This window comes from Microtus oregoni, unplaced genomic scaffold, assembly GCF_018167655.1.
Source record: "Microtus oregoni isolate MIOR12 unplaced genomic scaffold, Mior012 000029F_ref0000214, whole genome shotgun sequence".
NCBI classification, from domain to species: domain Eukaryota; kingdom Metazoa; phylum Chordata; class Mammalia; order Rodentia; family Cricetidae; genus Microtus; species Microtus oregoni.
The window spans coordinates 24,892,877-24,917,452 of record NW_024543088.1 but is presented as its reverse complement, the minus strand read 5'-3'; the positions used below and the strand labels follow the sequence as shown (position 1 = coordinate 24,917,452).

Sequence of the window (24,576 nt, the reverse complement as noted above, 5' to 3'; positions counted from 1 at the left end):
AGAAATGGCTGGGTCAGATGATTACAGGGGAGAACAAGGAGCCTCATAAGGTGATGAGGCCTGATGTGATAAGGGTTTGGGAGACCAGCTCCAGAATTAGAAAGCAGTGGAGGGTCGGGGAGACACTTCAGACATGAAGAGATGGTGAATTTGTTAATTATGTGACTCTTTCTGAGGCTGGTGTAGGAGAGAAGCCAGGGAGAAGAGCGTTCTTCCAGCAGTTACAGCAGAAGAGGTGCTGCCCCAAGGCTAGAGCCCGGCTGGCTCTGTTTACATCCACCCTTTCAGGACTGGTTGTGTCTGAGTGCCCCGACAGACTTCACTAATAAAGCAGAGAAGATAAGGGAAGGAAGGAGTTTGCCAGGCAGCTGAGAGTTGCAGACCCAGGACTTAGGCATGTGGGTGCAGAGGAGGAGAGGGCAGGCTGTGAGAATGGCTCCCCGCGCTCCTTTGGCTGTTGGGTGGTGCCATTTGCTGAGTCTGTAATTAGATCGCTCTTAAACCCAGGGGAAGATTATCCGCATTGCTGCAGAGGGTCGATGTAGTTGAAGAATGTGAGTCAGGAGATGGTGAAAAGGTGGGAGGCTCACAGCCCTCCCCCCCCACCCAGAAGGCCTCCGGGGAGGACGTGCCTCAGACCTCAGAGGGCTCCTCAGACCTCAGACTCCTCATATGCATGCCCCATAGCATGACCCTCGTCCCCTCCCCAACACCGCTCATACACACCCCTCCATATCCATGCCTGGCTCCCATCAGAACACACAGCGGGCCTCCTATGCTCGGGCCTTTGCCCGTACTCTAGTCATCCGACCCAGAGAACAGGGTGACTCTCCTGAGGGGCCAGCAGAGCACACCACAGCCTTGTGAGCCTGCAGGGACACCCCAAATCTCCCACCACTTCTTCTGACCCCAGACAGGCTGGAAAAAAAAAAACATGGTACTCAGACAACAACCCTGGGGCTTAAGTCAAAAGACCCTCCTCGTGGGTCTCTATGGGTCCCTACTCACCAGCCTTAGAATCCGAGGGCAGTCACTTACCTCCCTGAAGCCTCAACGTGTCCCTCTGCAAAACGGAAACAACAATCTCAGGGCATATTCAGTGTGACCGTGTAGATGACAAATTCACCAAGTGACTGCTTTGTACCCTCAGCGAGGCAGCTGGAGGTGAGAAGCCACAAGCCAAGTGTGACACCTCTTTTGGAGCAATAAATTATAGCGAAAATATTCTGGGTGAATAGTGTCGCACAACTGCTAAGTAATTGAAAACATTTAGTCTTGTTTAATGCAAATAGGAATAATACCATGTAGATATTTTGCATGTTTCTAATATAGTTTTTGAAGCTGAGCCCTTCAAAGATGTACGCGCGCGCGCGCGCGCGCGCGCGCACACACACACACACACACACACACACACACACACACACCACTCCTTCCACGGCTTTTTTCTTCTGCAGTTCAGGGCACCTTGGTGGAAAGTTCTGAGTTCTGTGGGACTCCCGGGAGAGATCTGAGTGCAGATGCTCCCAGGCAATGGGTCAGAGGATCCCCCTCTTTGCTTGAGGCATGCACACATACCCTCCTGATCTGCCCTGGTGGCATTTCCCAGCCAGGTGGCTGCTGCATCCAGATGGCCAGGAAATGGGCATAAAAAGGGCCCTGTGGTACCCTGACTTAGACTTTGCTTCTCAGCTATGGTTACATAGGATAGGCACGCAGGGCACGTTAATGCATGTAAATTTAAATCACACGGGGACATTTAAGTCAAATATCTGGGACCCAACCCCAGAGACTCATTTATTTGGAGTGTGGGCGGGGCACTAGGCCTTCTGGAGAATCCCCAGGTGATTGTGATGGGCAGCTTTGGCTGAGAAGAGAATACCTGGAAAGATTTGCAAATGTGCTGGCTCCTTGCATCCTCCCCAATCCCAGAGGTGCCCCATGCTGGTGTCTAAAGAGGGGGGTCCAAAGACTCAGAGAAGTTCCGAAACTGGCCAAAAGGCACCCAGGTGTTAGGTGCAAAATAGGCGACTCCGGAAGATTGGGTCCGCACTTCAGCCCTCTGACTACCGCCCACCCACCCACTCCCCCGCGCGCGCACCACACTGACTCCCAGAAAGGGTCCCCCATGAGGACAGGGCTCGCCAGTGAATTTGGCAAAGCAGAGGAATGGCAGGCGGGAAGCTTGCCAGGGTGAGAGTTAGTACAGAAGCGGAGAAGGATTTTAATCTTCTGTGCTTAACACGGTGGCCAGGCAACGAGGAACTCTGCGTCCAAAGAAGCTTCCACTACTGAGGAAACAGGGCCCTCTGGGCTCCTCGCGCCTCCCAATTCTTGGTACCCTGAGCCCAGGGGCGTGGTTCCACTGCCTTCCCTGGTATCCTTCCCTTCCCTCCCACAGGTGATGCAGCACGCGTGGGTGGAAGGGAACTCCTCCGTCAAGTGTGACCGGTGCCACAAAAGTATCAAGTGCTACCAGAGTGTCACCGCGCGGCACTGCGTGTGGTGCCGGATGACGGTGGGTCGGTGCCCAGGGCGGCCCTACTTCTTTTCAGTGTGGGAGTGGCTCGAGCTGTAGCCCGGGGCAGTGAACATCCCTGCAGAGGGCAAGTCTAGAGAGAAGACGGAGAGGGTCCCAGAACCCCCACCCCCCCACCCCAATTTGAGGTTCTCAGCCTCTGATGACTCCTCAAGTTGCCCAGAGAGAGGGCTATTTAAGAAGTTGGTCACTCTATTGCCTACATGACTAGCTGCTGGGAAGAGCAGGCTAGCTTGTGAGTTCTCCTCCACCTGAGGCTGGGGTCCCCACAGACTGGAACAGGGATTAGATACTGGAAAGCTCACTCTCCACACCTTAGCGTTAAAACTTGGCTCAAAGGCACATTCCTCTCAGCAGCGCCCTGCCGCGCCCAGGGGCCTGGCCATGCTGCTCCCATGCTCATGCCAGCGTCCACAGCTTTCTAAACATGACAGGTGCCACCTAAGCTGCCCAGCCTGCCTCCCAGCGCTAATTCTGGGCAGTGTCTTGTGGCCCCTGGCTAAATATCAGCCCTAAAGAGGAGGCTCCCCCAAGCCAGACAAAGGGACTCACACAATGCGATGGTTCAGTTGTCTCTATACGCCAGCCTCCTGCGGTTTTATTCCCAGAGGCAGGCCTCCTTCAGAGTGTCTAAACCAGAAATCCAGGGGCATGGGTGCAGAATCCACACAGAGGGCCACACTTGGAGGGTAGCTCTTGATCTCATTTCTATGACCCTGGCAGACATACCACGTGTTCACACACATAACCAACAGTCCTGTTAAATCCAAAGTTGGCAGTGCTCCAAGACGTAGGGGCACTAGACAGCTCTCTTCCCCAGAAAACCCCCGCACCCACCTTCCTGATGTTTCTTTTTTCATTTCCGCTCATACTTGTCTCCATTTTTTCTTTCTCCAGTTTCACCGCAGATGTGAATTTTCGGCGGTGTGTGATGGTGGGGAGCTCAAAGACCACATTCTGCTGCCTACCGCCATATACCCCATCACCCAAGTAAGTGGTCCTCCCCCCACCTGGGCTCTGGCTTTTCTAGGTTCAGGGGTCAGAGACAGGCCACACCCACAACTTCACATGCCTCCATGTTTCCCCACCGGTTCTAAGGGCAAGTCTAGAGAGAAGGCAGAGAGGGTTCCAGAGCCCCACTGTTGGCCAGCCTACTGCCTACATGACCAGCCTCGGGGAATGTAAGCTCCAAGGGCTTATGATTTGGTGAAGGTTGAAAAGAAGCCAGTGTTGCCCCAGGCAGATTGGGTGAGAACACAGATGCTGCAGCTTCCAACTGCTGCTTCCACGTGTTCGGAGCATCCCTTCTGAGCATCTTTCAGGCAGAGCCCAGCTCGAGGGACAACCCGGCCCAGGCCAGGTTGCTTGGCCTCCTTCCTCCCTGAATCTCCTCTCTCAAGGGCTCCTACCCAAGTGTCTCAGACATATTTGGAAACAAATGAAGATGAAGTGAGCTCCCTTTGCTTCCACCTGGAACCTTTTTTGCCTCCTGACTCCTGCACCTCCATCTTCAAACTATCTCCACTGAGTCTCCCTTCTCACCCCTGCCTGGAACAAATACTTTTTTTTTTCTCTCTCATTTAAAATCCTTTAAGAAAATCACCACTCTGGAAGTCCATTTGTCAGTTTCCATTAACTTAGACATATACCAACTCCATATCCCCAAAACTCGCCTCCTGTGGAGAAATGCAAGCAATTACTCCACCAACAGATAAGGACACCGCTCCTCACAGCACGGGTGCCTAGGTGCAAAAGCAGAGATGCTCAAAGATATAAAGCTAAACAAGCAATAGCACAAAAGTTTGATGTGTGGGGCTGGAGAGCCAGCTCGGCCGATAAGAGCACAAGCTGCTTTTCCAGAGGTCTTGAGTTCAAGTCCCAGAACCCTCATGGTGGCTCACAACTATCTATAAAGGGATCTGATGCCCTCTTCTGGCCTGCAGGCATGCATACACACAGAGCCCTCATACATATAAATAAATAAATAAAATTTTAAAAAAGTTAAGTGCAGACATGCTTCATGATTCTCTTGATAAAACTCCTGAAGATCAGGTAAAACCAGGGTTGTCTGCAGAGACAGCAATCACATGCTTGCATGCATGAATTCATGCACACATACACACACACACACACACACACACATTATCACGCCAGGCAGTCTGCTAGACAAACGTCATTAGAATAAACAATGAACTTTTAAACAAGAAAGTAGAACAAGCAAAGTGAGGAACAGTAGCCACTCCATGGCTCAAGTCCTGCTGAGCAGGGAAACCAAGAATACGGCCTGCTTTTAAAGCCCGCAGTCAACTAGATTTCTGCCTATTTCAGTCCCTACCATGCCCCAAGTTGACAGTCACCACAAGTGATGTAATCACAGGTTACAGTCATCACTGGGTCTGCAGAAGCCTAAAGAACCTTGTGGGGTATATTCGTTTCTGAGCTCTGAAGTTCCACTTTGAAAACCTCACCGCTTTCTACCTGTCCGAGTTCTTTCTTGCCATCTCTTGTAATGCTTTGATCTTGTCCTTGCAGTGGCCTTTGTCCCTCTCAAAGGCTGTTTGTGTTCTCTCTCACACAGGACAGGCAAGGAGGGAAGTCCGACGGCAGCATGGCCTCCAAGGGTGAACTTGTAACACAGGTACCTCATGAATGGGCCGTCCAACTACTTGTTCTAAGTGGGCCCAAAGTCTGGGGCAGGGAGAGGGGGGCTTGGGTTTTAAAGAAATGTGTCTCAGCATTTGTTTCTTATTCTACCAATTCTGTCACACGGGCAGACATTTACCCGGGCCTCTGGGGTTAACCTTTGACTGCCACACTATAGACAGTGGTGAGCAAGGCAATTGGCTGATACCTTTGATATTCTAATTGGCTTTGTGGCCTCTTTAAGATAAATTTTCATGAAACTACAACTTGCAAATCTTCTGAATAGTAAGAAATGTGTGGAGTAAGATTGGACAGTGGGTCTTCTGTGGTTGCCCAGCTATCTCTAGAACATAGTCCATCAAAACAGTAAACCCAAAGGTTCTTGATCCTTAAGCATGTGTTTATGACTTCATTTTTCACTAAGCATCACCAATGAATATTTTTTGCATGCCCTCCATGAAGTTCTAAGGAATGCAGAGAAGGCACCCAACGAGGTACAAAAAAATGTCAGAACAGGAAATAGAAAGAAGGGGTCTTATCCTAGGCCTGCGAGCTTCCATTTCCTTGTTATAAGAGTCAGTTTACTGTGTCCCACAACTGCTTGCCTCCCACAGTGCTGTAGACTGAGACAATGGAGATCATCTGTTTTGAAATTACAAGATAAACTGAAATTGAAGATGCAAGATAAAATAATCAATAGACGGAAATGCTCTAGACACTCAAAGAGAAGTCTCTAGATGCCAAGAAAATAGTCTAGACACCACAGAGAAAGGAAGGGGTATAGATACCTAGAAAAGAACCCTCTAGGCACTTAGAAGAGAATATATACACACACATGCATACACACACACACACACACACACACTGAGGGCAAAAGACACAAGTTGTCCCACACTGGCATCAATTTGATTAGCAGGTCGCACTTTGAAGGTCATCTCCCAGCTTAAGGGCTTACTCCCCTGGCTCCAAGATGCTTTTGAGTATCTCACAATTACCCTAGAAGACACCAGAATTCTTTGAAATCATAAACAACAATAATTGCACTTTGCAAAACTGTCATGTTGTGATAAATGGTTGTGAAGTTTAAAACTAACGATGCAGGCATTAAATATTGAACATGAGGCCAAGCGGTATCTGTGTGGGAATATCATTCAGCTGAATCCACAAAATTTTACTGAGAGCCCACTCCCGTGTCAGGCACTGGGGAGCCCACGGCAGCTCCACTCTGCTCCTCATAGATTCTGATCTACCTGACGGCTTGAGAGCTTACCCAGAAAATGAAAGACAAAAAGAAATGCAAAGAGTCGAATCTCAGTGCTGTAGGGAATAGTGCGCATTGCACGCTGCAGCAGCTTTAGTTGCAGTGGCTGAGAGCAATGTCACGTCACAGAGCCGATGACTCTGGAACCGAGTCCTCGGCTATTCTGGATTTCTTTAAGAGGTTGCAAAGAAGAGAGTATTTCAAGTCATGGGACAAGAGCAAATGAGGGTGAGCATATGCATAGTTAGACACACTCACTGAGGCAGGCACAGGCTTCTGGGCCTAGCACTGAGCAGGGGGACAGGAGAAGTGAGGAGAGAGCAGAAGAAAGGGGAGAAGCTGAGAAGGCCTTGAGGCCAGGCTTAGAGATTTGGATTTGATCCTGAGAGCAATGGGGTGTCATTACAGGTGTTTTTAGAAGAGGTGGCATGTTTGACGTGGTATCCCAGAAAGGAACTGGGGTGGGGGTGTAGAGCATTCAGCTGGGGGTAGGAAAAGCCTTAACACCATAGGGACCATGAAGACTGCAAGGAAAATTCTAAGAAAGAACTTGGCAGGCCAGATCTCCCCCTGGATGCCCAGTTGAGTAACCCCACCTTTAACAGGAGCAGGACAACAGGCATGAGGGTCGATTTTATGGGAAACACAGTCTGTCTGGGCATGTTGGTGTGGTACCAATGATAAGGCATCCACTAGATAGAAGTGTGAGCTTGGGAGGAAAATTGGGTCAGGCTTGTGGATTTGGAAGGTGCCGGGGCCGGAGTGCTCGTGGCCATCACCTCATTGGTGCTGGTGTGTGACGTGGTGGACGCACCCTCTAGACCATTTCACTGTGACCCTCACCGATTCTAACCTTGTGCCATGGGCACAATGCCACACAATTGTATAATTTGAAGCTGGTGCTGTTGCGCCACCTCTGTTCCCAACCTCCAGCGCTCACTGCTGTTAGCTCTCTTGAAAGTCTCTCAAGCTGGAGAGAGCTGTTTTTCTCCCTCAAAAATCGCAGTCAGCAGACAAATAGCCCCCCTTCTCTCCTCCCTGCCTGGGCCTGCTTCCCGTCCACCCTCCTAAGTTTTCTCGACATCTACTACTGAATAATGCTCATTTCTTTTTCTTCTCATTTTTAAGTATAAGATCATCCCTAGTCCAGGAACTCATCCCCTGCTGGTCTTGGTGAACCCCAAAAGTGGAGGAAGACAAGGAGAAAGGTATGTCCTCTTTGCTTTCTTCAAAATAGAAAGACAGTTGGACACAGTGTCACATAGCTTTAATCCCAGTACTCAGGAGGAGTACTGGTCTAAGGAGGGAGGAGGCAGGCAGAGAGATCTCTGTGAGTTCGAGGCCAACATGGTCTACAAATCGAGTTCCAGGACAGCTGGGACTGTTACACTGATAAACCCTGTCTCAAAAAATAAAAACAATAACAAAATAGACATGCTAAAACAACCTGACCTGAACCCCTTCCTCCCCTCAACCCCAATAAAGAAGACTGCACTGTCAAGGAAACCTGGGCTCGTGGCCACTTGCCACTTCATCACCAGGCCCAGGTGACTTAATTCCCCATGCCTCAGTTTCTCCCTCTATGACACAGATGGAAATGATATCACCTTTCACAGGGTAACCTTAAGGTGCTTACCCACGGACCTGCCACATGAGCCCCAGTGAAGGCTGCCAGAGTCAAGTTCAGAGGGGCCTGACTCTTCCTGTCCTGCGCCAAGTCTTTTCTTGGTTTTAAAAGACTTGGTGAGACTCATCTGATTAGGGCCTCCTAGCCTATCCTGAACTCCACCTTCCCAGCGAGGAAAATGCAGGGTTTGGGCGAAGCTGGAGTAAGCTCCGCAGAGCGGGAGGAGAAATGGGGGCCCACAGAACTGCTCCGCCTCCCAGGACTGCTCGGTCCGGGAAATGAGCAGGTGGAGGAAGAGCAGGAATCCAGGTTTAGAAAAATAATATTAGGTAGGGCTCAGGCAAGTACACTGAGGTTCCCACCCCGTCCAAGGGGCAAGATGCCTCCTGACCTAACTTAGCGATCCCATGCAGAGCCTGGAAACCAAGCCCAGACATAGTCGCTGCTCTCAGTTTCCGGTCCCACCCCCTTCTGCTTGTACTCTTCTGAGAAAGCTGGACCCTCTCCCCGGCGGCCCCTAGCGCCTCTGGACAGTCCACAAAGGGCAGACTCACCCTGCCCCGACACAATATAAAGAGGTCTCTAACCGACTTGTTCACTGGGCTTCTCTGCCATGGCTGCTGCAATAAGCAATTCCTGGGGCGGGGCTGGAGTCAGACAGAGGGGTAGTTTGGGGCCTGAGGTAAGGACATGGGGATGCCAGGTGCACTGGGATATGGGGGTAGGCATGCAACATTTCCCCTCTTAGGCTTAAGCCCCACAGATGGGTGCAAAGGTATTTGTCCCCAGGTGACTTCTGCAGTACAATTTTCCTTCTCTGTTATTCCTTTTTTCTCCCATAGAATTCTCCGGAAATTCCACTACCTGCTCAACCCCAAACAAGTTTTCAACCTGGACAATGGTGGACCTACTCCAGGGTATGGACATCCGTCTTTTCTTAAGAAACACCCTCCTTCGTCACCTTTGAACTCTCGGGCTCTTGACCTTTTCTGCCTACCATCTGCTCTCCTTTCTTTTTTCGCACACCTTTGCCTGGCCTGGTTATTGTTTGAGAAGTGGTGTTGATGTTTGGGGGAGGGGGGAAGCTATGTGCTGGCCATTGGACCCGCAGGGCGGTCAGGCTGGTGGCCTATTTGATCTTTTTTGTACTTTTAATGCCATCTCTCTGCAGACTGGCACAGTGACTCAAAGTCTGTCACGTGTCCTGTTATGGGAGCATTTTAGTCAAGGAAACCGTTCTTTCCCCCAAGCATCCAATTTTGCGGCAGTTACACGCCCCCTGACCCTTCTCCCACCTTCCTGCTCTCTAGCAGAAGGTGAGAAAGCATGGTGAGAGGGCAGGGGGCAGGGCCTCTGTGACTTGACTGAAGGTCTGGTGGACAGAGCTTGCCCACTTTATGAGAAATTGTCACCTCAATGGGCTTGAAGGTGTCTACCCAGTCAGAGCTGGTGCCCTAGCGCCATCTGCTGGTCGGGACTACCACACCTCCTGACCCGCATTTCCACCCTAGATTCGGTGAGATTCCTCCCACTGGAGTAAGGTGGCTATAAATGGAGCTTGTCCCCGTCTTTTGGTTGTCTGACACAGGGGTTATTTATAGAAGTGGAAGCACAAGACCCAGTTAAAAGGAGAAAGGCACGCAGGTACAAATTCACTATCTGGAAAACTTACTCAGAAGTCCGTCAGGCTCTTGGAGTTGCCGTTATGGCCACGTGTCTGCGCGTTACTGCTGGATAGCACCACCGAGTGCCAAACATTAAGTGTCTTTTCGGCCCCTCTCTCGGAGGGTATTTCAATGACACGGGTTTCTCGGCCTTTAATTCTTTTTCCTATGACTGACAAGCTTGAGGTCGACTTCAGGTCTGATGGGTCCAGAGTAAATTCAGTGTGCACGCTCATCTGTCCGCAGGCGGGTTGTCCAGATGAAGGGAGCTTCGGTTCAGAGTGCCCCATCTAAAGAGAGCAGGGTTCCGCAAGGGAAATGAGAGAGGATAGCTTTGTCATCTGTGCTAAGAGACTCCCTCCCAGGGGTCTTCTCAGACCACCCAGCTGAGAAGAGAAAAATACAGGCCTTGGGATCCCTAAATTGCACCTCGAGGCATCCACAGGTCCCATTTTCTCCAAAGCGGTACTTCTTTACTTTTTCTGCCAGGGACTCCTGTCACAATCTGTTGGACTAGGGACTCCATCCAGAACGATATTGTCTAATGCAGAATGTGAAATAATATGGCATTTCCAGGGAAACTAATTACGTGGAGAAGTAGTTAGCAAAACCTAAAAGACAAGTTTGTGGCATGTAAATGAATACGGTCTGTCAACATATTAAACAGCAATATTCATAGTCTGGCTGAATATTGGCTGTGAACTGAAAGCCACAAATGACAGAAAAGAGAGCGTTCCACTTACGGCACGGGTGTAATGGGACTGAAATAGCGACGATTGTGACATTCACTTTGACAAAGTCACAGGTGCTCTCAGAGCCTCTGGGGTCTGTCGCCTACATTCACAATCGAAAGACATGCTAAATTTCCATTAGAGATTAGGAGAGAGGTTACTGTGATGTGTTCTCGACACTACTCTGATTTCTGCCCACAGACCCACTGGAGGACAGCGGGCCCCAAGCCCTGCTCTACAGGATGCAGGCTCCCAGGGAAAATGGGCCTCATTCCCCTCGGCAGGGGGGCCCCAGAGGGAAAGATGAAGATCCAGATAATTGAGTGCTTCTCTCTTAAAGAGGTGGTTATAAAGACAGCAGTCAGGAGAGCTGAGAGGAGTCAAAATATTACGGATTATCTGTATCGCTGCCAAAATGTAAAAACCGAATTCCTCAAATTGTTGAGAAGTTCTCAGAAGTGGTTTCCCATTTATACTGAATGTCGGATCAGATTCTCTTTGTATTGGGATGTTAGTGAGCATGTGCGCGCGTGCGCACACACACACACACCATGCACACACACACACAAATTACACCATTGATTTTTATCTATACTCAGTAGCTCTGCATAGGACATCCTGGATTCAGAATGCTAAGTGACTCTTTCAACCCCAAAAGAATCAAGAACTTTTCCTAATTCCAGGGAACACAGAGACTGACTCAGAAGAATCAAGTTATTAAGGTTGGAATGAAGCTCACCAATAGATAGTCTGCTTGACAGACTGGAGCCCGGGGTTCAGTCCCCAGCACACATGCATGTGCACACACACAGACATACACACTATAAATGTTAGTCACGACCTACTAATAAGACCACGATGGCCTTTCTTCTTTCCAGACTGAACTTTTTCCATGACACCCCAGACTTCCGTGTTCTTGCCTGTGGCGGAGATGGGACAGTTGGCTGGATTTTGGATTGCATTGGTAAGAATGGCCAGGAAGGCCTTTCTTTACTTATTATTATTGATAGTGGATAATTTAAACTCAGCAGAAAGCAATGAACTAAAGAAGGAATAGAGCCGTGTCTTGTCCATTCTGTGCCCCTTCTGTGCCCCTTTCATGTACGGATGCTTGATTAGATATGGCGGGGGGTGCTGAAGAGTTTCATTGAAGGCTTTGTCTTTAAAAAAAAAAAAAAATCTGTCCCAGACAGAGCTGGGCAGTAACAGAACAGACAGATTTGAAGCAGAACTAGAGATCCAGATAGTCACATGATGAGTAAAGGCCAGGGAGCTGAGCACAGGTCACAGTCCATGGCGAATCAGCTGGAAAGGAACACCTGGAGCACGTCCGGAAGGTGCAGCTCAGTGCAAGCAGAGACAGACCATGCTGGGCTGTGTCCCACCTGGAAAGGGCATGAGAGGGGGCTGGAGAGCTGGGAGCCTGAGTTCGAGCCTAGCCCTGCCTGGATTCAGAAAGTGATGGAGATTGTGAAATGTTGGGATCGGGGATAGTCAAGACAGAACCCAAGCAGAACCCAGGCAAATTCTGCAGTAGAGAACAGAAAGACCAGAAAGCTGCCAACAGAGGCACCAGGATAGGCTAGCATCAAAGTCAGAGGGGCAGGAACAAGCCATGGGCCCAGGGTGGCTTCACACCTCCTGTCTGTCATCACACAAACGCTGCCTTGAATTCCTATGAGCCAGATCCTCTTGTAGTCACTAGAGATGCCACCGATGTATAAAGAGTCAAAATTACTGTACTAACGGAGACTATTTCTGGAGGCAAGAACCAGGCAGCAAAGAAATGGGTGAAATGTATAGAGCATCAGAGGGTAGTAAAAACATATGAAGAAAGGAACAAAGGGAGTCTGGGATGGAGTGAGGTTGCAACCTAAGAACAGTCAAGGACGAGCTCACAGCATATGAAGTGATGCTATTTCCAAGAACTGGAGAGTTGAGCTGTGTGGATGCCTAAGAGTATAGTCCAGACAAAAGAAGCAGCAAGGGCCAAGGCCCTAAGGCTGAAGGCAGACCAGTGTGACCAAGAGCAGGGGACACACAGGAAGCAGTACAGAGGTGAAGCAGAGGCAATGAGGGTCTGGGTCACATGGGTAGGTAAAGCATTAGGTGGAGCATGGCTGTTAGAGTGGGAGAGCCCCAAGATATCAGGAGGTTTAGGTGAAGAAGAAAGGTGGTGTGCTCAAAGATAAGAGTAGAAGCAAGGAGACCAGTTAGGAGCTCCAACAGCGACCCAAGAGAGAGTGGCCAGGGCTGAGCCACATGGAAACAGGAAGGCATGACAAGTGTACAAGTCTGGATGTCTTTAGGGGGCAGGGACAACAGGGTCTGCTGGCACCTGGGACACGGTTGATAAAAGGATGAGAAACATCAAGATTGGCCAGACTAGACCCCAGCCAAGCCAGGCAGGGAAAGGGAGGCCTTCAGAGGAGAAGGAACATCAGCGAGCTGCTACCCCCCTATAGCCAGGCTTTGGTCCCCATGCCTACACACACACCCCAGATATACACACACACACACACCCCAGATATATACATATACACACACTTCATACACATCACACAAACAAACACACACACCCCAGATATATACATATACATACACATACACACCAGATATATACATATTCACACATCATACCCATCACACACAAACCGCAGATACATACACAAACACGCATCATACACACACATCCCAGATATACACATACACACGCATCATAAACACAAACACACACACCCCAAATTTATACATACACACATATACATCTCTCATACATACACACCAGATATATTCATGCACATACATGCATTATACACATACACATCTCACACACATATCACACAAATACACATGCCTCACATACACACATATCATGCACAGCTCACACACATTATACACATACATAACATATACATACATCAAACACATACATGTCTCACATACACACACATATACATACACATTATACACACCTCAGACACATACACATCTCACATATATGCATCAAACACACATTACATTACACACATATACATCACATACACACATCAGACATGTACACATCTCACACACACATCATACACATATACATCTCACATACCTTGTACACGTACACATCACAGACGACACACACCACACACATCGCGCACACACACACACACACACACACACACACACACACACACACCACTCTGCTGCCTCTGTGGGCTCTGAAGTTTGTGGGAAGAGAGAAGATGCCCATCCAGGAACTGTGAGAGGAAAGGCAGCTCATGGCTGCAGTCTCAGCCCTCAGTCCCCTTAGTCCCACTCACCAAGAGGAAGAAAGCCGCCCTTGGAGAAACTACACAAAATCCCTCTACAGAGAACATCGGAGACAGATATAGCTCAGAAAAAAAGAACCATGTGCGATGAAAGGGATGCTAGACTTGCTCACACAGGTTACTGGTTCAAAGAGAAGCCAGGCAGGAAAAAGGAAACTGTAGTGTGCTGCTTTCTTCATTCACCATTTGAGCACGTGTGCCGTGATCTCCGCCACCCCACTGGGGCTCTCGCTCCCACCTCCCCCGCTACAATCCTACCGCTCTTAGCCTAACATCAGAGGGTTTGCGGTGTGCATAAAGACACCAAGAGCTTCCTGTGGTTCTTCAGAAAATGAGGAGACTCTTCTAATGACTGCGGGGCTCAGGTAGTTGAGTCATTTGCTCTCCCTCCCATCCTTTTCTGGGGGTTCCAGCCACCCAGCCCTGCTCTCAGACCCTCAAATGGGACAATCTTTCTCCCCACATAGAGCCTTGTCCAAGTGGTCCTCCTGTCTGGAGTGCTCCCCAGCCTCAAATGAAGTGTAGCTTCTTGGGGTGGGGGAGGCTCTCCTACACATTAGTCAGCTACAGCCACCTTGTAACAGGACCGTTCCCCTTCCCTCTCCAGTAAAAAGGTACATTATGTGTGCAAAGATATGGCAGCCATGTCTCCACCACAGACTGTGGGCACCATGAGAGCCTGGCCAGGGCCACCTCCCACCGCGTCTGCCATATGGCAGGACTCAGTGGACCCAAGTGGAGATGCCAGGGCAAATGAAGTTATCGGCCATTCAGGGGACAAACAAGTGAACAGTTACATGAGAATATGATAACAATCACCACCCCCGATGCTCTAGGAGTCACCAAGTGCAGACCCAGGTGACAGGAGGTGACTTTTGTGCTGAGAAGCAGGAGTGTTAGGTCTGAGAAAAGTTCAGGGAGGTTTCGTGGCAGGGTGGGAAGCCGAGCGAGCAGAAGGTGAAGGCTAGGAAGAAAGGCAGAGCCTCGATCCTGAGGCGTAGGCTGCTGAGGAAGCTGCAACACTGATAGAGGAGAGCCCTAACGTGGAGGATCTGGGGCCCAGGCATTGCCCTCCAGGGCAGAATGTGGAGAACATACCAGGAGAGTGGACATGGAGGCAGAGAGAGAAAAGGAGACTCTGGAACCAGTATAGAGGAGAGGAATCAGCCCTGCACTCACTCACTGTCTCCATGGGGATGGAGAGAAGAGGTTGCTGGGAAATCTGTTCCGGAGACAGCTCACAGGAAGTGCTGTGTGGGTGAATGGAGTGGAGGAAAAAGGAAAAGCTGGGATGGCGTGCAGATTTCTGGGCTCAGGGCTGGAAGGATGGGTGACCTCAAGGTGGCAACCTCAGGATAAGGGACAGACAGAAAGAAACAGGTGCCCTCCGGGTGACGGGAGACTCCAGTCACATGTCAGGAGCAATCAGAGTTCAGTGCATCTTTCCAATTTCCATTCAGCCCATCAGCGGTAATCTCGGCCCTGAGATCAGCCTCTTCCGGCACTGGGCAGGCCACTGGTAGTGACTCTGAACCCCTACTCTGCCAGGAAAGTCCCAGTTCAAGCTCTCCACACTGATCCCTGTAGCCCTCCCTAACCCCCACCCATGGCTAATATGTTGAATACCTCACAGGGCAAGGGTCTGTGTGCATGCCCCCTTAAAACCCCACAGGTACCCGTACTTCCCCCTCCCATTTCCCTGCCCTGCCACCATGCTGAAGACTACAGGCAGACCAATGCCCGGTTGACAGTGACATCTCCCTGACTGTTCTGGCCACGCTCCTGCGCAACCATAAAGGGAGGTGAGGGGGAATCTGTATTCTGGGAAGCGTCAGGAGTCACGAGATGATAAACTGGTGTGTGGGTGTCAGGTAACACCTGCAGGCTTTCTTACTTTAGCACCCTGTTGCTGCTTAAGCTTTAAAATAGACGTGGCTTTCAATGAGCTTTGTCAGTTTTCCAGAGACCCCACCACCACCACCATTCCCTACCGCCAGGCACACTTCTCACTGTGCCCTGCCTGGCCCCCGAGGGCAGCAGGATGGGCTTGAAGCCAGAGATCTGAGTTTGGATCCAGGCTCTGGAATCGCTTTTCCTTCATAAACCTCTTCCTTGGCTAGGTTGCCATAGGCAATGAATGAAAACAAATATTGGTCCTCATCAAGTGTTAAAATCACACGAGCCGATGTTTTTGCAGCGTGTACTGTCACCTTGAAGAACAGAATTGAGACGTGTTTAGGATAAATGGGTGCAAATTATAGGGCGAGCGATTTATCTCCATAGGAAGAATTGATTGACAACGTCAGCAAACTTGCAGCAGCTAGCGTGTGGCAAACGTTGTGGATGGCCTCAGTGAGGGGCGTGTTTTCCATTGCAGGAAGGATTCTCTGATTACAGTGGGGGAAGGCAAGCAACCAGTGGGGATTATAAGATAATGCAGCCACCTTAGTCACGTGGCATGTCTGTTCCTTCATGTGGGTTGCAGATAAGGCCAACTTCACAAAGCATCCACCAGTGGCCGTCCTGCCTCTCGGAACGGGGAATGACCTTGCACGATGTCTCCGCTGGGGAGGAGGTGAGTATGCACGCCTCTGACGTCACACTGGAGCCCAGCGTTCAGGCTTTCACGGATGCTGTGCAGGGACAGGTAGACTTAGCTTTTACCGGTCTCTGTCCACAAGAAGGTAGTTGACGGTCATTTCTGATCCATGATCCTGCCGTTCCATGCTGGATCTGGAACAGGAGCCCCCTCCTCCTCTAGGTCCCGGGGTCCTGCATGGTCTCTTCGCATTGACTACAATCCTGAAGCCATCGGCTTAGAGCCTGCCTCCTCCAGCAGGACCTGCCTACTGTAGGATAAAGATAATCTCAGCCAGCCCCTCCTTATACATGCTTGTCCTTATGCATGGATTCAGAATGCAGCCTGGAATACTGCATCACCAATCAGGAGATACCAGGGACATCTGGATTATCAGGCTCCCCGGGGCTATGGAACACAGAGAGGTGGTGGCTTTTAGAGCAAAGGTCAAGGACTTTGCAAACGAAGCAGCTAATAGAGCTGGGCATGAGGCAGAACACAAAGCCCGGCTCCACTGAGGGAAGCCAGCAGGCAGAAGACCAATAACTCCAGGTGGTTGATCAATTAAGGGAGCAATTCTAGACCAGGACAGCCAGGACAGTCAACACCTGTGTTCTTGTGTGGAGGCTAAAGCAGAGGAAGTCAGACCTGAGAGTCATCTTAACAGTATACCCTATCGCCACACTGTCCATCTTCCACCCAGAACAGTCTTGGGATGGATCTGCTACCTTCCACACTCAACCTCCCAGCCCTGTAGCTGACCAGTCTCCCCCCTTCTCTCCTTTATCTCCTTCCTTTGTCTTTTCTTCCAACTAGTGGTGTATTTCCTGTACAAAATAGTACGTTTTGTTAAGCCTTTCTCATGCATGATTATCCTGTTCTTTAATATCGATGACGATACCTTCGCCTGTTCCCACATCCTATTACCCCATCCCTCTCCCAATAGCCCACTTCCTGCTTCATGTCAGGTGGGTGGGTGGGTGGGGGTAGGTAGATATACAGATGTATAGATAGATACATAGATGGAGAGATAATAGAGAGATGGATGGGTGATAGTGTGATTTATGTAAACATCACATATGGAAAAAGCATAATACCTAAGTCCATCTTCCTTCACTCCACAGGATAACCCTTAGTCTGTCCACATCCTGCAAATGGCATCAGCTCACCCATTCTCAAGGGCTGGCTTTAGCTCCGGAGCCAGGCCTGCCTCTAGTCAACACCTATTCCAGTGCTTGCTCTCTGGCTTCCAACTCACCCCTAAACTCCTGCTAACTACTCCCTGCTATCCGCCCCTTCTCCCTGGCTTAGCGAACACACATGTCTCCAGCCCCAAGTCACCCAGAAGTCTAGTCACAAACGCCTGAAGAGTTACTTGCCCTGCCTGAGGGACAGCTTCGCCTCTGCTCTGGTGGTACACACCATGCTCTTGTCCATAGGTTACGAAGGGGGCAGCTTGACGAAAATCCTGAAGGAGATTGAACAGAGCCCCTTGGTGATGCTGGATCGCTGGTATCTCGAAGTCACACCCAGAGAAGAGGTGGAGAATGGAGACCAGGTCCCATACAACATCATGAACAACTACTTCTCCATTGGTGTGGTAAGTTGGTCACTGGTTGCTTTTCTGTATGACCAAAACGTGTCCATTGACCCCTCCTGGACCCCTACTTCTTGTCTGTTCTGTTTGTCCCTAGACCTGATTGGGTCTGAACATCCTCAAATCTGACATGGCTGTGGCCACCCCGACAGTACAGCCATTCTATCCCTTGGCTGTAGAAGAAATTCTTACCTCTGTACTTTTAACAGAAGAAAAGACTGGGATTTTTCTTAAAATGTATCTATCCTTCAGATAATATGAAACAATTAAAGGAAACAAATGCCAAGGAATGAGGCCAGGAAGAGCCCCTTTCGGGAGTGTGAGGAGCATCTGATCCTGAGAAGGGACCACATGCTGCCACCAGGCTCAGTAGACAACACTCAGACTCCTCGCCTCCTGCTCACACACCTCCTCCCAGTCCTACTACACATTCTCCAAGTGCTTCATACACCCCTAGGAGGGTTCTCCTCCCGCTGCTGCTCAGGCGAAGGCCATTGTTCCTCCACAATGCTTCTACAGCCCTCATCGCGGCCCATCAGCGTCCTCCATGCATTAGACTGGAGGGACGGCTTTAGGGTGCCTGCGTCACCTTCCTCCCATATGCAAGTGTGTGCTTGCATGCACAAATACAGACACATATGCACACATGTGTACACACACTCTTATACACACACACAGACGGATGGGCAGACAGACAGACAATGATGTCTGTGTTCCCTTTCTATCCTCCGGCCCCAGCCCAGCTAGTATAACTCAGTTTGTCATACTGAAGTCAGCTTCTAGATCAGAGCAGGCACTGCTTCCTAGGCTGTTGGGGACATAGGATGAGCGTAGTCTTTTTTTTTAAAGTATTTTATGTATATGGATATTTTGTCTACATGTATATCTGTACCAGAGGGCAGAAGAGGGCACCAGATCCTCTAAAACCAGTTACAGATGGGTGTGAGCGGCATGTAGGTGCTAGGGGATGGAGTCAGGACCCCTGGAATGATACCCAGTGCTTTTTACCACTGAGCTACCTCTCCAGCCCCCCAGCTGGAGTGTCCTTAAACTGAGCTGGGGCTTGGGGTGGTGGTACAGAAAGGAAAGCAGCTTTACTGGACCCCAGCTGCACGCTCTCTCCCGGGGCAGGCTTGTTCATTCCAGTCTTCACAGCACTCTGTAAGCATCACTCTGATTACACAGAAAGGCTTAGGACTCTCAAAGAGATAGACCAAGGATCTACTCCCTTACCACCTCCATCCTCCCCCACACTCCATCTCCCATCAGTCTTGGGTCTAAGCATCCTTCCTTCCTGCCTCCCTGTCTTTGGGATTGTTCTGAACAATATCAGGTGCATATGAGACCCCTCAGGCCACCGGCTGGCACCAGACTGAGGGTTACCCACCCCCCTTTTTCCTGTGCCTCTTTTGAAACTAAAAAATATTAATCCTCGCTCACAGTGACGACAGGATCGAAGAGCAGCCACATTGGCAGTGTTCTTTCTTGGTTGTTTGTTTTCATTCTACTGATGCACAGAAGAACACTGTGTCTTCTGTTCTCTGAAAAAAGGAACAGGCTTGAATGAAGGCTTTGCCTTCACCTTCACACTCCTACTCCAGCCCTCTTCGCTATGACAGAGGCAGGCAAGGCACTGTGGGTCCAGGATAAGGCGCCGTGACTGTGGAGGTGCTGCACTAGGGGTTCCTGCTTCCTCACTGCCTTATGCCTCTCCCCATCCCCCAGATTTTCCACTTCTGGTAGAGGGACACTGTCTCAAGCCCTCTTTCGGGGCCACCTTCAGGGAAGGTGCGCACACACACACACACATACACACCTTTCTTATACTCACGTCCCTCTCCTCCTGTTCCCAAATATCTTCAGCTCCAGACAGAGAGGTACCCATGCCTCTGTCGGGTTCCAGAGTATGGGATCCCACCATCAGCTTTATCAAACCTCACGTCTTTTTTCTGCCATGACCATCGTGTGACTTGGTGTTTATTGAGTGCCTGTGGTACACCCAGCCCGATTATCTTATTGCCTGATTGTGGTAGTTGTACCTGTGTGAGTCCAAGTTGGAGGGCAGCAAAGCTGGGGATCAGAATATCGTGCTCTTGAGCCTCCTTAGCTGTGGCCTCTGCCCAGCCCCCTCCATCTTCACAGGGCTACAAGCCATAGGAGTGAGGGAAGGTCTACAAACCCAGTGGGAGATGGCTCCGCGGCACCCCCTTTTCTTAGTGGAAATCCGCACCAGATTCTGACTTCTCATTTGACGCTGAGGCTCTCAGCAAGGTCTGTGATTCTGCGTTTTGAACAAAACCCTGGAAGCATTCTGATGCTGCTGATCCTGACCAAGGCCTCAGAGAGGCCGGACAGCCCTGAGCAGATTGCACAGAGGAAGTGGATCTGGCACACAGACATTAGAATTGAAAGAGAGGGGCTTGAGAGACGAGGGAACGCTGGCACCATAAAAGCAGCCAGCCAGAACTGATTGCTGAGCAGCGGGGTGGGTTAGGCTGCCCAGGAGCTTCCCGCTGGCACGTTACAAGCATGTCTACCTTCAGAACCTTCAACACACCTTCCCGTTCTTAATAAAGCTCTGGCTGGAAGGAACACAGTCCCCAAGATCTGTCTGTCTCCACACAATTGTCCTGTAGACATCTTTCCCTCAACTAGATACCCAGGCAGTAAATGAAAGAGCCAGGAATCATGGTTTTAATGCTTTCATTCAGGAGGAGGCGAGCAATAGGGAGAAAAGGGAAGCAGTTGGGAAGGAGGGAGGGGACCAAGGAGAGAGGGGGGTAGAAAGGAAGGAGGCTAATTGCCCTCCAAGGAAGCACAAACAGAAAACCATCACCTTCAACAGCCACCATGTTTACCCACCTGACCTACACAATTCCAAGGATACCTTTCTCATAGTTCTTTTCATATACCTTTCGCTTGTGCATATTTATTGTCATATTGTGGATGAGCGAGGAGATGGGACTTTTTATCTCATTGGTGTGCCCTGAGCTTTTCTCTTGAGAGAATGTTTGCAGGGCATGTGTTCTCGCTCTTTACAAGCTGGAAGGCGAAAATCCTGAGAAAATAAGTTGCCAGTGTGCAACCCCGGCTGAGCCTGGGGCTGACATTTGCAGAAGGTCTTGCTTCCTATTTGACTTCCCAAACTTTGTGAGAGAAGTGGGTATGTAAACCAAGCAGGTTCTACCTCCTTAGGATGCTTAAATAGAATCCGACTCCCCCGGCAAAGAGATGCCTGCAATGCCTTTGCCTCTCGGAAGGACTTGTGATGCCCACCGAGCAAATGGCGGCTGCCTTGCAACTATAAAGATGATGGTTGTGGCACCACGCAGTGCTGCCAGTGCAAACAGAACGCATTTTTCTAGACAGAGGGTTGAGTAAGATAGAGTCTCCTGGCCTGGCCTGGCCTGGGAGTCACTGCGACTCAGAGCTGCCATACAGCCACACACGAGCCCAAATCAATGAAGATTTTGCTCTTTGGTTTTATCATCCTTCTAGCCACAGACATCCCCTGGGAAGAGGTCTTAAACACAGTCATCCAGGACATCACTTCCTCTGGATTCTCCGGCCTCTTCCTCCCTGCTCGCTATTTTTGGATTCGCTGAAAGGTCAGGACGGCCAGGTATCAGTGACAGGAAGTTAGGGACTACGAAATAATTCCTGGATCTTGTGTAACTCGGAACTCCTCCCGGGCTCTGCTTTCAGTGAGCCTTCCCAGAGTGGTGAGCAGCTAATCCCTTGACTCAGTGAAGTCTATTTTGGATGCCAGAGAGCCACCAGCCCATACGCCATTTTTCTACCTTATAGACTGCTATTAGTGTTTACCTGCCTCGTGTCCCACAGTGACAAGCCTCCTACCCACTGGGGAGGGTGTCAACAAGACAGATTCTGTCAGCGCTGAGTTCTCATCTGACACGTGTGTGACTCACTGAGAAATGTGACTTGGATAAGCTGGACACATCTTTTCCACTCCCTAATCTGCCATAGATTTTAAAAACAATCCAAACTTAAAGTAATCCGCCCTGTGGTCTCTTTCCCGTCTCTGTCTTCAGAAGTTGCCAGTGTGATTTAGGCCTGCACTGTCCAGGATGGCAAGCACAAGGCACACGTGGCTACTATGGACCTGAAATGCCTAATTTAAGGTGTGTGTGAATGTTAAAAAAAAAAAAAACATGTATTTCAGAAGAATTGAGATATAAAGAAAAATTAAATATATCAATATCATTATTTATTTATTATATATAGAAATGATAGAATTTACAATAGGTATATTGGATTAGTTAAAACATTCATAAGATAATTTCATCTGTTCCTTTTTACTTTTATGTGTGGCTTCTAGAAATTTTTAAGTCACAAACATGTTATATTTCTATTGAACAGCACCTGGCTTAGACATTCTAATGTATCAGAGTCCAAACGACAGCAATTTATGTTTGAGAGAGAGCCAAAATCCTTCATCCAACCATATGTTTGAGGTTTTGGCTGCAGAAGGAACAGCCCTTGTCCATACTTCATCTCTTCTTCCACCCACGCCACACAGAACACACGCTGACTGGCGACTGTCAGAAATACCATGGCTTCCCCTGGCCTGCAATTCCTGTCACTCTCTCTAGAATGGAAGTGTGATTTTGCTATAATTGTCATCAAGAAAGTCTCTGAACCCATAATATAAATATGTCACATGCCACGGTCAGTGCTCAGCATGCAGGCCTTCAACAGAGTAAACGCCAGTCTCGATTCTTTCTATGGACCCCTTCCCCTGGAGTCTTTACACTGTCTTTCAGGAGACAGCTTAGCTCTCCCTTGCTCTTTCGTATATTTGTCAAGAGATTACACTGTCAGATTAGGAGTCATGGGCTGAGCTAACGATATTGTAAATGCTGGCCTTTGGAATAAGAAGCCACACAAAATTTAGTAATGGAAAAACCAAGGGCAATATGCTGTGGGATATTTGTAGACTGTTGTGGCTGGTTTCAGAAAGAGCTAAAGAGCCAATAGCTAGGCAGGAGGTGTAGGCAGGACTTCCAGGCAGAGAGGGGAAGTGGGAAGAGATGATCGAGGTGCAGAGGAGATGCCAACAAGACACAAGAGGGAGTCAGACATACAGAATGAAAGAAAAATAAAAGGTAATCTACATAGTAAAATTAATAAAATGGGTTCATTTAAATTATAAGAGCTGGTTAGGAACAAACCTAAGCTATAGACTGAGCTTTCATAATTAATAAGAAGTTTCCATGTCATTATTTGGGACTGGATGGACAGAGAATGACTCGTTTCAGTGATAAGAACAGAGAGAAGAGTATCTGCAAATATCCCAGGAATTAAAACCAGGAGGCAGTTCCAGCTGTGCCAGGAGTGATGGCAGTGGTATGCAAATCATGCCACACAATATATGAATGTTTGCTTTGGGTTTCGTCGTTGTCGTTCTTTTGTTCGTTTTTGTTTGGGGGATTGTTTTGTTTCTTGTTTGTTTGTTTTTCTTTTCTTTTGTTTTTTTGAGACAAGGTTTCACTGTGTACCTTTGGAGCCTGTCCTTGGAATTTGCTCTGTAGACCAGGCTGGCCTCGAACTCACAGATATCTGCCTGTCTCTGCTTCCCAGGTGCTGGGATTATAGACGTGCGCTACCATTACCTGGCAGTTGTTTTGTTTCTGACAGGTGAAAACCCAGTCCTTCACAGGAACACAGAATGCTTTCTGGAATTCTAGGAAATCCTTTGGCAAATGTCACATCTTATCAGGAGTGTCCACAGAGCCTGCTTAGAGACAAACAGGGAAGTGGGCATGATCTGAGCTAGAAAGACCTGCTGTCCAGAGAGGCTGAGTAGGCTGTGTGGGTCGCGGTGGAAGAGGGCCTCCCTGAGTTTGACACCTCCCACCATGTGTCCCCAACGTGACCTGGACCTTCAGCTCTTGATGAGTCTGAAAACTACAAGAATAAGTCAGTAGCAAAAATCAACTATTAAACTCCCAAGAAATGTTGTCCCATGTTCTAGACCTGTGCCCCCAGATTTCACACAGGGACTGCTGGATGAGATCACTCTTGTCCCTAGTGGTAGCATGCTCCCCAAAAGCTTCTTCAGTGAGACTGCACTTGTCTCTCCTGATGCTAAAAACAAGGTGAAGTCAGCGCTGGAAACTGCTCTGTTGTACTTTTCTTACCAGGAAGCAGGGTTTTCCCAGCGTGATGGCACACACCTTTAACCCCAGTGCAAGGGAGTCAGAGGCAGGAGGATCTCTCTGAGTTTGACCTCAACAGGGTCTACATAGTGAGTTCCAGGTCAACTAGAATCACATGGTAAAAGCCTGTCTCAGAAAGAAAAAGGGAGTGGTGTTGATGAGGAAGAAAGGAAGGAACAAGCAAACAAAGAAAAAGGAAAGGAGGGAGGGAGGAAAGAAAGAGAGAGAGAGAATGAATAAACATTAGCTAAAAATCTGCTCCATGGAATTTTAAGACTCTTCCAGACACATAGTCTAGTAGATGTATTTTTAGTTACTTATTGGGTTTTGGTTGGTCGGATGTTTGGTGGGTTGCTTTGGTTTGTTGCGATACAGTCCCAACCTTGTAGTCCAGGCTAGCCTTGATCTTCCTGCCTTGGTCTCCCACATGCTCAGCC

The 24,576-nt window shown here is 49.2% G+C and overlaps 1 protein-coding gene across 6 annotated transcripts in view; it reads left to right on the top strand.

Moving 5' to 3' along the window:
* The window catches only part of Dgkg (diacylglycerol kinase gamma), a 211,045-nt gene that overhangs the window by 102,079 nt on the left and 84,390 nt on the right, over positions 1 to 24,576 (top strand). For 4 of the 6 annotated variants that reach the window (XM_041677985.1, XM_041677989.1, XM_041677987.1 and 1 more), the window contains 8 exons: positions 2,399 to 2,515; positions 3,434 to 3,526; positions 5,115 to 5,174; positions 7,569 to 7,648; positions 8,910 to 8,984; positions 11,341 to 11,426; positions 16,271 to 16,360; positions 17,803 to 17,963. In XM_041677985.1, the coding sequence (XP_041533919.1) occupies positions 2,399 to 2,515; positions 3,434 to 3,526; positions 5,115 to 5,174; positions 7,569 to 7,648; positions 8,910 to 8,984; positions 11,341 to 11,426; positions 16,271 to 16,360; positions 17,803 to 17,963 (762 nt within the window). The remainder of the gene's footprint in view (positions 1 to 2,398; positions 2,516 to 3,433; positions 3,527 to 5,114; positions 5,175 to 7,568; positions 7,649 to 8,909; positions 8,985 to 11,340; positions 11,427 to 16,270; positions 16,361 to 17,802; positions 17,964 to 24,576) is intronic. The other 2 variants (XM_041677986.1, XM_041677988.1) reach the window with 1 other exon arrangement.